General features: G+C 33.2%; 1 protein-coding gene across 1 annotated transcript; it reads right to left on the bottom strand.

The window, feature by feature from the left end:
* Positions 1 to 7,539: 7,539 nt before the first annotated feature.
* LOC125188604 (uncharacterized) lies at positions 7,540 to 10,684 on the bottom strand. The gene is made up of 3 exons (XM_048085550.2): positions 10,010 to 10,684; positions 7,900 to 8,828; positions 7,540 to 7,817 (listed from the first exon to the last, which is right to left on the bottom strand). The coding sequence occupies exons 1-3, from the start codon at positions 10,524 to 10,526 to the stop codon at positions 7,689 to 7,691; spliced, it is 1,575 nt and encodes a 524-aa protein (XP_047941507.1). The 5' UTR covers positions 10,527 to 10,684; the 3' UTR covers positions 7,540 to 7,688.
* Positions 10,685 to 14,045: the final 3,361 nt, after the last annotated feature.

Raw genomic sequence — 14,045 nt, 5'->3', positions numbered from 1 at the left:
CGTTAAAGTAATTAGCACGACAAAATAAAAATGTGCAGATTTACAACATAGTATATGCATGTATTCATGGAGTTTTTTTTTTTAATCTCTTTGACATTGGTGTTAATTTAAAATTTATGTGAGATCATCCTACATCCTAGTCATTAAGATCGATAAAGAAATATCCAATATATTATAGGTGTTAAGTTGTGCATTGTGTTATTATTCTTAACAAAGAAATAATTTAGAGTTAGGTCAGCTATAATTATTAAGGAGGGGGTGATTCATGATTGTGAAATTGGAAACCCGTGAAGAAACACCATGTTATTATTTATTTCCGTCTTAATTAAATCATGTATGATGAATTTAATCGGATCGGCCAAAATTTTAGTAGGTTTGAATTTCTTTAGTTACGTACTACTTTGTACATTACCAATTAATAATACAGCTCATCAAAGAGAGAGTATATTACTCCCCCGTCTCAAAATAGTTGAATCGTATTTTTATTATTATTTTTTTCAATATAGTTGAGTTATTTTCTTTTTTTGGTAAAAAACTTTATTCTCTCTTATTTTACTATCTTTCTTATTTTACTATCTCTTTATCTCCCTTACTTTATTCTTTCTATTTTAACCTTTAACAAATCATCTATTCTTAAATTTCATGACTAAAAGAAATGTCTTAAATACTTTGGGAAGGTAGGAGTATTCTAACTTCCTTTTAAATATGTATAAAACATAAATTATTTGGTTGCATTGCTGGACGTCTCGTACTTAAATTTATAGAGTCCAAAACTTTAAAAATTCCATTATTTTACATGGCTCTTAAGTTGTTAGAGTTCTTGTTATTCAACAAAATAATTGTGGTTGAAAAAATAGGCATGGATTGTAGATGACCTAATATGCAAGTGTAATTGGATGCACTATGCCGTTGAACCTTATCCTTTTTACTGTTTAATTATTTTATTTTTAAATTTAAAATTAATTAAATTAAATGAAGGAGGACTGCATTAACGCGAAACAGAGAAGAGTATTCATAAATTACTAGTCTTAGTTGTGAAGAACATAGGGCAGTTGATGAGGGCTAATTATAATAGTAGTAATTTTCTTGTTTCAAAATAATGCAAGCTAAAACAAAATTTTAATACTCCTACTATTTTATTCAACGTTCAAACAGTCAAGGTATTTGTTACAGTGTTATTTTAAAATGGAACCGGTATATTTAAAAAAATTTATAGGCATTCAAAATTATGATTATGATGAATAATGAAATTAAATTAGACGCAGAGAAATATCTAAGAAAGTCCAATTTGATGGGCATGGGTATAGTAAAATGAAGTAGGTGTGGAGGCCCATTAATTATTAAGTGGCTGTTTAATTAGTTACAAAATCCCTCTTAATCACACCTTTATAAACCACCAATTAATATTCATTCATCGCCACTAAACTCTCCAAAGCCCCCCTTTCTCTCTCAAAATCAAAATCAAAATCAACAAAATCAAAATCAATTAAAGAGGCAGAGATCCGAATTGATCGGTGGAAATGTCGGCGGGTGCGGCCGGCGAGGGTTTCCATTGCATCTCCGGGAGAGACATGAGCATCGAGAGGCGGCCGTACCATAAGAATTGCAAGTGCGCTCTGCACAAGGATAATAGGGTTAAACACTGCACACACGCATCTCCAACCAATAGCGTCTCCTTTCCGATTAGGAGGACGTGGAGCGAGAGTTTGAATGCCTCCTCTCCGACTACCTTCGCCTCCGCCGCTGCGCAGGGGAATTTCACAAGGACGCGTACGCATTTGGATTTGGTGCTCTACCAGGACGTTGATGATGATCACGAGGTCGATTAGTTTTTCTTTTTCTTTTTTTCTTTTCTTAACATTTTAGGGATAAATTGTCCACAAAATACTGCTATTATTATTATTATTCCATATTTAACCTCTTTTTAGTAGGAGTATGGTGAAAGAAATTGTTTGATTCAGCTACTGATATAATTTTGAATTGATCATATATTTAAGATCGTCTATTGTTTTTAGCATTTTCAATCTTATTTTAGATTTTAATTTACTCCACAACCATGGTTAAAGATCGATCTTTTCAGCTAACAGTTAGCCTAATAGTTGGCTAAATTAAAGTTTTTACCTCTGGCAATTCAAGTTTTTTATTCACTTATTAAAATTAGGATTCGGAGCTTCACTTTTTATAAATCATTTGTCCAACAAAAGTAAAGAATTCAAGAACGAGACAAGTTTTAGTGTGAAATATAAATTTTAATTGAAATTGATAAAAATATGTAAAAGATGGAAATAAAAAAACTAATTATATTATTATTAATGGAAAATAAAATTCTCTGCTCATAAAAAAAACTTATCAAAATGAAATACGTATGACTAACTTTAAAGGGAACTATTAATTCATATGAAAAAAACTTGTATGTAACTCATACTGTTTCAATACTAGTATTAGTACTTAACTTTTATTGTCAATTCGTGATTGGTTAAGGGTTTTGATCACATTATATTTATTACGGAGCAGATCATTGTGGTATATGCATTTTTTTAAACCGATTTCTTTTTAGGGATAAATAATGAATTAAAGTTGATTACGGACTCATAATAAGCCAGATATAAAAGAGCTACGAGAAAATCAAGAGATTAACAAATAATGTATTTGATCTTCCCACATTAGTTTTGAGAGCATCACTAAAATATGTACGTACTTAATAGACTTAATTATTCCATGTAATAATTAAAATGAACAAAGAGGGGTCGCAGAGCTCACACGCGCACTGCCCTCCCTACCTCGCCAAGGCCGACGTTGTGTGCACCCCGTGCCCCGGGGGCGGGGTCGTACCTCGTGCGTCTTGCGGCTTGGACTTGGACTTGGACTTAGCAATTGAGATTTATCCGAGTCAAATTTAAACCTTTTAGACCACCAACCCAATCTAAGCCAACATTACGTGACGAAGCAAACATGGATGACACGTTGGATGTCCACATCCATAGACGAACATGGACCTGAGGCATGTCCAAATACATCTGTCCAGGTTCAACCTTTAGCTCCAGCGCTGCCACATATGTAACCCCTCGGCAGTTACACTCCAACAATAATAACAAAATTAATGTTTGCGTTGAGTCTAACCCTACTCCACTAACAAGTAACATGCATTCTATATGCATCATAAGCTTTTTCTCTCAACTTTGTTTTTTATATTAAAGTCGTCATCATTCAGTTTGTCGAAGCTTTGCTGCTAGCAGTGTTGCTACTTTAAAAACGAAATCATTACAGTTTTAGGGACGACACGTCATTCCGAGAGCACTATTGGGACGTATCTCGTCTTGTCAAAATAAGATTCATCAACTCAGTTTGTTTCATTACGTTCAATTTGTATTTCAATTTCAGATTACTTTCTATACTCAGCCCCTTATTTTGGATTGTATTAAATCCTGCTAATTTTTTTTTTTTTGTACTGGAGTAATTTTTTACAACAAATTTCATCTGAAATCAAAAATTTTCAGCTAAGGTCCACATTTATGATTCATTGCTATTCGCTAAGGTCCACACTTGCTCGAGAATCTTGTTTTCAAGCTTCTATACACCAATATATGCGGCATTTATTATGAAATAAACCAAACAAATATCTATCATCCAAAAGTGTCGACATTAACTTTTTGTTACTTCTATATTAAATTAACATCATTTTACTTCAAAATTTCACCTTTTGAATTATTTTCCATTAGCCTTCGAATTTAAAATGCATGATTCGTTGACTGCAAAAGTTAAAAACTAGCGCAATCAAGGGAGATCGATCCAAAAAATGGGGATGTACATTCATTCATATCACAATCATGAACCTATTTTATTAATTTATTAACTAATTCTGTGGTGGGAACTTTTGGGAGGGGAGATGTTACCCTCTACAAACAAAATGTTGTATCGAATTAGTTAATAAATAATAAAATATGGAATTCTAAGATAGAATTCTAAGCTCATACCTAATTACAATATATTTGTAACAACAAATACTAATAAAACAGAAAATATGGCATCCAACGAGTAAGATTTTGGACTCATTTTATAATGAGTTAAAATGACACAAATTTTGGTGCTGATTTCTTATACATGTAGCCATTTTTCAAGTATAATAAGATCCAGAAATCTTAACTTTACGTACATAAGTGATCATGATTGAATTAAAAATAGAAAATTTATTATGGCAAGAAGAATCTTGAGAGATGGCGAACATGGGCCTCGCCTATTTTCTCATGTGCTAGTCACGTAATTATTCTAATTTTAGCCGTAATTATTTGTTCTTATGTCGGCAACCATGATTAGTAACAATTCCATATTTATCTTAAGAATGTGATGATTCCAACTTAGTGGTAGGTTTAGATCGTGACGATAGTTATCCTTGTCGCCCGGTCATAGGCATTTTAATTTGTGGAGTAGTAGTAATAACTAAACTAATAGGCTGTGATATGTTTATGTCTATATTTTTGTAAGTGAGAACTATTGAAAAGGTTGTTACACAATTGGATTGTAACGTTTTCGATCATTAGACAATTTTATTAATACCGTTAGTCCTTGGACATATAGATATAGTAGTAAAATCAGTTGGAAGGACTTTTGCACTATTCCCGGGCATTTTTACCCTTTTAGCTACTGTTTGAGTTGATGGCAAAGTTGTGCGTGACTACATACTAACATACCCATTAATATGTACAACTAAAATAGTAACTGAAACGATATTAAATACTTTATCGGATATACCTTCTTTATGATATTTGTTTATGTTATTTTTTACCTTTTTTTTCTTATTTTTTCTCCCTTTTATCATTGTTTCTTAAAAATATGAATTTGAAATCAAATTAATTTTAATGATAATAAAATATCAATCGTGGTAAATCCAAATATACGATTGTGCTATTATTATTTTATATACCTATGAATCTAATATAGTATAAAACAAACGGGTGAGTATTTGATCGATAAAATACTCAATAAATAATTATATCATATTAACAATGATATCATAATAAAAATAAATGTAAAAAGTACTTTCAACACAATTAAAATCCATGCATAAAATAAAAGGACATGAATTAATTAGTGTCGGTTCACTTATTTATTAGTCATCATTTTTAGTTAAATCATGCCTTTCTATTTTTCATGTATAGATTTTACTTGCGTTGATAAATATTTTTTATATTTACTTTTATTATGATATTATTGTCAGATACAATTATTTTTGAGTATTTTATTAATATATTGAAACTTCAAAATAATTTTTTGTACAAATCAAATAGTTTAGGATTTAATTTAATAATCACTTGCTTATTTGTATTTGGGCTGGGCCGAGCCAGGCCTAGCAAAATTAATAAAAAGTTCAGCCCAGCCAGTCTGCCTCAGGCATGAGATTGAGCCGGGCTGGGCCTCAGCCCACTCGAGAACTCTATCCGTAATTGTGCAAGTAAACAAAAATGAAATCTAACAAAAGATGAGGATGAGAAAAAACATTGACGTTGGATGTGAGAGGATAAACATGGATGTGAAGAATGAGAGAGAAAAACAAGAGAGAAAGTTGAAAAAAGAAAGTTTTTTTTTTTAATTATCAAGGGTATTCGTTAGCGAACGTAGGGACTATTCCCCATACTAATTTGTACGCATCTCAATAGATGACTCAAGGAATTAAAGCTACTCTATAAAAGAAGTTTTTAATGCCAGTGAAAAGTTCATTTGGAAGAAGATAAATCGATAATAAAAGAAATAATATTATGGGACGGAATAGTATATTTATATTAATGTGAGAGGGAGCTTTTTCTTAAAAAGGAAATGTGACATCTTTTTGTGGGACAAACTAAAAAGGAAAGTGTGACTTATATTATGGGATGGAGGGAGTATTATTTCATACTTCCTCTGTCCATAAAAAATAGAATAATTGATGTATGGCCAGTGGCGGAGCCAGGAATTTTATCATGGGGGGGTCCAAAATTAAACTAAAAAAAATTATAAATTAAATTGTAAGGTTTAAAATGTAAAAGTTAAATGTAATCACATCATAACATTTGTCTTCTATTCTTCATCTTCTGAAATCGGTGCATAATAATTTTATTAGTAATTAACTTTAACAAACACATCTTTTTCGATGTAAGGAACTAAGCAATCATTCAATAGTTGGTCTCTCATGCTATTACGTAAAGAAGTCTTTATGATCTTCATTGCTGAAAATGCTCTTTCTACTGATGCAATGGCAACAGGTAAGATCAATGACAACTTAACTAATAAATAAACCATTGAAAAATATTTGATATTTCTATACTAAGAATAGCAAAATATAAATTATACACAAAAAGGATAAAGTTCATATTATATACTTCACAACTAAAACAATAAAGAGTAACCAAAATATACAGTCTGCTCAAATCTAAAAAGTTGCAGTTACGAACAATAATTAATAAAAATAGTATAAAACTATTAACACATACACATCAAATAAAGAATTGGGGTTAAAGAATTCCAACGACAGAACCGCCATAGCCATTGAATTACATAAGCTTATCTTCTTTCTCCTTCTTTGAATTTTATGTGTACCGATTTAGAGCTTGAAATATGATTATTTAGGCCTCAATTTACATAATTATTGCCGTCGAACAAAGAAACAACATATGCAGCTAGAAAAATCAATTGAATTATATTTAGATTTGAAATATACCTAGTTCTAGATAATCAGATTTCAGATTACAGACTTATAGAATGGCAAAAGGAGAATTCAGATTACACATAAAACGGCAAAAGGAGAAAAGCTAAATTAAAAGGAAATGATTCATATAAATTTTATTGAGAGGAAACCGTTATACAAATTTTGCTGAAACATATATTTAATAATATATATATTATAAATTATAATTAATGTGAAATTACTAAAATACCCCTAGCTTTTTTTAAGATTGGTGGGGGGACCATGAGCCCCCTGGCCCCACCCTCCCTCCGCCCGTGTGTATGGCACGGGTTTTAATGTGAATTGGTAAGTAAGAGAAAAGGGAAAAAACTAAGAGAGAAAGAGAACAAGTAAGTGACTAGTACTTTTAGTGGAATGATGTGTAGGGTTATTATTTGTTGAAAACTTTATAAATAAATGTGTTCTATTTTTTGTGGACGTTCTATTTTTTATGGACGGATGGAGTAAAAAAAATAAAAGAAGAACCGAAGTGACTGACGTTGAATAACAAATCTCATTTATTTGGAAAAAAAAATCAAATTTACCCGTCATATAACGGCTGACGCTCTGCAAAAAAAAATTCACCCTTATTACATAATAGCAAAAAAATGGTCATAATTTGTGATGTTCATGTGTTTTGATGTAAAATTTGATTTTCTAGACATGGATACTAGTTAGTTCATAATAGTAAAAAAATTGTCCTAATTAGTTCACTCTAAAAATAAATAAAGTCATTTTACTACTTCTTTAATTTTATTAACAAATTCATAATGACATTGTTATCAAAGTCCCTTTTATATATGTACAGATAATATGGATTTGAACAATTGTACAAAAATGTATATTTGAACAAAATGTTCCACTCATTTTTATAAACATAAAAGTTTTTGTAATTGAGTCACACAATATTACTTGGTAGATGCGTAACCTAAATACAATCCACACGTATTTTACAAATTTACATGTAGGGAGACATGGCGGGAAACTCAGGTCAAGCCTTCCCAGTTGGAAAACAGAGCAGCAGCAGGCATATATATGCAAGCATCCCCCTTTTCCTCTGTCTCTGCACCAAACCTCCATCCCTCTCTGCAACATACTTAGCCATATATTCCACCACACCCTACCAAAACATAACCATTCCATAAATTAGTACTCCTATATCTATATCTATATCATGACACAACATAACAACCATAACATACCTGCGCCCCCGATTCCGTGATCTTCATCGGTGGAACTTGAAGAGGCGTTTGATCAGCGCGCAGGTTCCTCAACCTCGACAACAATCTAAAGGAATCCGGCAAAACTCTTATTTGATTGTCGCAGATGTCGAGATCCTCCAGCATCTTTAGATTCCCAATGGATTCGGGGAGTGCTCTTAGGTCTGCGAAGTTCTTCCCCACATTCAGTTTTTCCAGGCTGACCGCATCACACAGCGCCTCGGGTATCATCTCAAGTTCGTTGAAGCTTGCATCCAGCTCCTTCAAACAGGTGAGACTTCCCATTGTCGATGGCAATCTCCTTACATGGTTAAAGTGCAGAGTTAGAATCTCAAGGCGCTCAAGCTTCCCAATCCCTTCCGGAAGAGCTTTCAGCTTGTTGAAATCCAATCTCAGCTCCACTAGAGACGAGCATGACCCGATTGTGTAGGGAAGCTCCTCGAGGTCGTTTGTTTCCACATTTAGCTTCTGTAAAGAGCACAGATCGCCAACGATAGTGGGCAGCTTTGAGAAGCGGTTTAAACTCAGATCGAGATTGATCAAGAGCTTCAAGTTCCCGAAAGAGTCGGGCAGAGACTTCAGCAGGTTGCCGGAGAGGTCAAGATCCGTCAGGCTGTGCATTTCACCGAACAAACATGGGAGGTTTATGAGCTGGTTTCCGTGGACATCGAGCTTCGTTAAGGTCTTGAGAGTGGCTATGGAATTTGGAAGGGCCATGATTCTGTTTTCAGATATGTTTAACTCAGAGAGAGTTGATAGCTTCCCTAGAGTGAAAGGAAGCCATTCGACCTTGTCCATCAGTTTTCCTTGAAGATCTAAGACGGTCGCCCCTGTTTTGGAGGAGTCCTCGATGGCTGCAGCGACGTCCATCAGATTCAGCTTCTCTGATCCTCCATCTCTAGGGAATGCAGCTGAAACACAAGCAGATCGCTCAAACTCAAATGCTAAATATCATGCATTCAACATACTATGTTCGAAGCTCATCACACAAGTTGAGACCTGAATTTATTTTGAGTTAAAACTTTCAGCGAAATAGGCATTTTTCCTTCCAAAACTAGCTTTACCAATAGGGTGGGTCGGTACAGTACCGAGAACGTCATACCATATACCGTACTGCGGTATGACAAAATATCATATCGATACCACATTGAATTATCAGTATACCGCAATCTGATATACCGAAGATTCGCTATGGTTAATTTTTGATACATTTACCTTACTGTTATTGGTATGCTGAAGTACCGTTATGCAAAAAAATTCTATTTTATACACAAAATATTTAAAAATATGATTTTTGGATTTTTTTAAAATTCTATTTTATATATAAATATATTAAATATAAGAAGTGATATAGGACAACCATTACTTAAATGCATAACAAGAGAACACAAATTTAGTTCAGTATAAGAGCGATTTAGTTCACAACACGAATTTGAAAACACGGAGTGAACCAAAACATCATTATCATTCATAGTGGACTAAATATTTCACGGTGTAAATACTTCACTATAAATTCTAATGAACTAAATTGTTTTTATAGTGAACTAAAATCGGTCTTATAGTGAATTATATTTGTGTTCTCTAGTTATACATTTAAGATTAGTTATATTTTGATCATCTTCTTATTAAATATAATAATATTTATATAATATTTCAACATATAACGATTTTTCGGTATGTTTGGTATACCACGGTATATGAAAATTGATATCGTTAACGTACCGGAATCTCATACCGTACCGAAAAATCGATATTTTTTATATTTTTTCGGTACTATAATAGCATTATTTCAATATCCCCCCCCCCCAGAGTTGTCAGTATGAATTTTGAAAATAGCAAGAAATAACAAGGTCCCGACCAAATTAGACACCACGTATTGGCAACAATTGACTCTTGGTCTTATCCAAAATAGATAGGTATTCCACATAATAAAATCGGAAAGAGTAAACAATCATAGAAAAAGTCTACAACAATACTGCTAGTGCTATCAATAAGATAAAATCATAATAAAATCGAAATTGAATAAGTTTGAAACATATTAGGCGAATAAATGATTGAATTGAAGAAAAGCAAGCAAGGATTGAACGCAAACCTGCAGCTAGAGCAACAATTTTTGAAGAAGGAGCAGTAATTGGATATATACTACGGCTGGGCACATCATCATCGTCGTCATCATCATCATCAGTAGAATCCACACTCTTTTCCTCAACGATCTCGCCCTCTCCACAGTCATCACCATCATCACCATCTTTTCCATCTCCCTCCAGAAAGGGGCAGCCAGAGACTAGCGATGAAGCCTTCCGAATCAATTCATCAAACACCTGGAGAATCCGATCGAGCTCCACAAGCTCCGCCGCCTCTTTGCGCTGCTGGTGGCTCCGGAATGACACCGTCGCCTTCTTCACCTCCTGCAGCACGGAGAAGAGCTCCGGCGGCACGCCCTGCGGCTGCGGCTGCTTCGAGATCTCCTCTAGCTGGAGGCGCTGCTCGGTTTCCACGGTCTGGAGCACGGAATTCGCCGCCGCGACTTGCTCGATGGACGGCCGCGGCGGCAGGGATTTGTAGATTGAGGTGATTTCCTCCACTGCTGCGGCGTAGCTTGCTGCCATGGCGGAGGGGTAGATGGGATTCGGTGGGCGAATTGTGACCTTTTATAAAACTAAGTTCATTTCAAATCAACGATTACGTTGCTAACTTTTCTTTTCTCTTCTTTCGGCTTATAGTAGTATTGAATAATATCATCAATAGTGACTATTAACACTCTTTATTGTATTAATGACTTCACGAGAGAGTTAATTATTAGACCAAAGAGATTAATATAGGAAATATGATTCTTATTAGAATGGTTCCTTTCTGTATATTCAACCGTCAACTATATTTTACTATCTCCTTTATGCTTTATAGAAAGATGCTACTAGACTAAGTTCTATGTGGTGGTATTATGGAAAAATGACAATCTAATTTAATCAGATATTCCCTTCCTCCAATACGGCTTAATGATGTGTGACTTTCGTTATACGGCATTGACCAGTGATTAATAAAAGAAATACATTATCAAAATTCAGTTTCTTTTGTAATTAAGAATCAAATTCTTCCTTCGGAATAAAAGGCAAGAGCAATTGAAATTACTTAAAGATAAATGCAATAGATGAGCCATATCAGTCAACCGTTTGTGGATGAAATCCTCCAAGAAGAGTTAGAATGGCAGTTCCTGCTCCTTGGGAGGTCTCAAACAAATGACTACTTGAATCAGGGTTTTGAGCATAAAGATTCCACTGACCTGAAAAAAGTGGGTCTAACCCTTGGGGTGCCTAGGTATCCACCGTAAGCCTTTCCTCGTTTGAACCTCGCCCTTAGAAATTAGAAATAAGGCTATGTCATCCTAAGGTGCTGCTAAATGGATGGATCTTATCAACGTCCATGAATGATAAATCATAGATCGAACCGCCGAATCGGAAAAATTGGGTTTAGGTTTTTTAGACTAGGGTTAATACCTTTCTATCATAATGCTATATAGACTACGATTCCATACCTTACAAATTCTCATAATTCTTTCCGGCTTTAGAGTATTATACTTTTCTTATGATACTCTTAGAGCATCTCCAACCATTTGCACTAAACTCAAACTTGTTTTAGTGTGAATGTCACGTCAAATATGATTTTACTCCAACAATTTACACTAAACTCAAACTTAAAAGAATATTCTCTATATTATATCTTTTTTATTCATAAAATTTGAAAAACTTTTAAATTTTGGTTTAGTGTAAATTAAAAGATAGATATTGTAATGTATCATGAAAATACTACTACTACAAGTGTAATATATAGTACACGCATATTTTTTCTATACAGATACATTGAATGAATATAAACATTTCGCTGTAGAACAATTAATATTCCTAGCAAAGGAACATGGAGTATAATATATGAAAATTCAATTAGTTTCAACAATGTTTTTATTTATCATTTCTAGTTGCATATTATTTAGAACTATTTCACTTACCTCCAAAGCAATTGTTTACATTTTCTCGTTTAACTCATCGGTAAAATCATACTCCACAACCAACTCGCTAGATCTTGAAGTAACACTTGATTGCGTCTCCATCAAGCCAAATATGACATCGATATCACCCTGAAAGGCTAAGAAACAAAGAGTTTCCGTGGAACACTTAAAAGAGAAGAGATCTATCCCAAGTCTATTAGTATAAGACATTAACAATAAAGACTTGATTTTCAATTTCATTTTTCCTTAGTCATATCGAGCTTAAATTACTTAAAAAAACATAAAACAAAAATAACCTAAAATACTAAATTTTATTAGAAAATTATTGTGTTTATATGCAATTCAGATTCTTAAACAATATTGTACATTTTGCTACAACCAGGGATCCACGTCTTTAGCAATTTGGCTTTTGGACATTCCCACCACATTGTATATTGTAGTACTCCCTCTGTTCCCGATTAAGAGTCACACTTTGACTGGGCACGAGTTTTAAGAAATGTAAAGAAAAGTTGATTGAAAAAGTTAGTGAAATGTGAAACCACTTTTTTATATTGGTTTTATAATAAAATGTGAGTGAAGTGAGTTAGTGGAATGAGAGATCTACTTACCATTTATGGTAAAAATGAAGTGTGACTCTTATTTGAGGACGGACTGAAATGGATAAGTGTGACTCTTATCGGGGACGGAGGGAGTAATATTCATTGCTTATTTTATCTTTAACAATTTCGTGTAACGCATGGGATATATGTTATACTCCTTTTAACAATTTCATGTAACGCATGGGATCTAATATAGTATACGTAGTCCGCCGGCCAACCCTTTTATGCATTTACAAGTGTAAAGCATGATTATCTTAATCTCATCGAGGTTATCGTCACATGATGTTGTGTTCTAACTCGACTATATTAATTATTTGATTATATCAAATAAAATTGAAAAAAAATATTAAACTATAACAAATAAATTATAGAGAAAGTAATGAATTTAGGGTGCTAGGTCATAGACTACTAATCTACTATGTAGATTTTCCTTCTCTCAAGTCTCTCCTGTGAATAAAAAACGTCTTGAGTTCAGCACGATCATTTCAATGCAGGTTTATTGTGGCCAACATATAGAATGTTTGTTTGTGGAAGAAAATATTAAATACGAAAAATCAATTTAGAAAACATAAGCTTGGTCATGGTCAACTAATTGACAACGTAACACATACACTAAAGATATGTCACACGTCTGTGTGCCACATTATGATCCGGTCACATAAATCTTTTATTCGATCACAAACTTATAATTTACTAAAACGTAAAGTATTTTATTTAATCACTATTATGTTAAAACATACTCCATTCGTTCACCAATAAATGTCATAGTTAACTGACTTGGATTTTAAGAAAATTGTTTAGCTTTGTAAAGAAAAATAGATGTAAAAAGTTAGTGGAAGGTGAATCCTACTTTTATATATTAATTTTAAAATAAAATATTAATGAAATAAGTTATTGAAATATAGATCCACCTACCAAAAATAGTAAAAGTGAATTGAGCATTTATTAATAGATGGATAAAAAAGAAAAAATGGAACATTTAATAGCAGACGGAAGAAGTACTACTTTATGATTATAGATAACAAAAGTTAGACTATCAACTATCAAGTGATATTTAACTACTCTCGTGTCCTCAAAATATAGACAAATTTGTGTATAGCGCGAGTCTCGATGTGCAATTGATAAAGTATGATGGAAGGAGAAAAGGTAGTGGAAAGAGTGTTAGACTGATAGTGGATTATGAGGTCTACATTATTTGTGTTGTGTAATTTGTGAAAAACTTTTCATATTTAAATTTGGTCTAATTTTATAGACCGTCTAGAATGATAAAACTAGTCTATTTATTTGAGGACAAGATGGAGTATTAAATAAATCCTTACCGCTACTTTTTATAATTTTGGATATTTCTTAAAAAATTCAAATTTGGTTAGAAGAGAATAAATCCTTTCTGCTACTTTTATATATTTGGATATTTCTTAATAAATTCAAACTTGGCCAGAAGAGAAGTAGAGAAAGAAGATTTCTCAAGCGCAAAGGGCCCCACTTTTCTTGGGCAGAAAGAGAAGCCTGTGAAATTAGCCGCCTTT

This window comes from Salvia hispanica, chromosome 5, assembly GCF_029641045.1.
Source record: "Salvia hispanica isolate PSC_SH4W2 chromosome 5, Shi_PSC_v1, whole genome shotgun sequence".
Classification (NCBI taxonomy): Eukaryota; Viridiplantae; Streptophyta; class Magnoliopsida; order Lamiales; family Lamiaceae; genus Salvia; species Salvia hispanica.
Note: the sequence above shows the minus strand (reverse complement) of the source record. Positions and strands in the feature narration are given on the sequence as shown.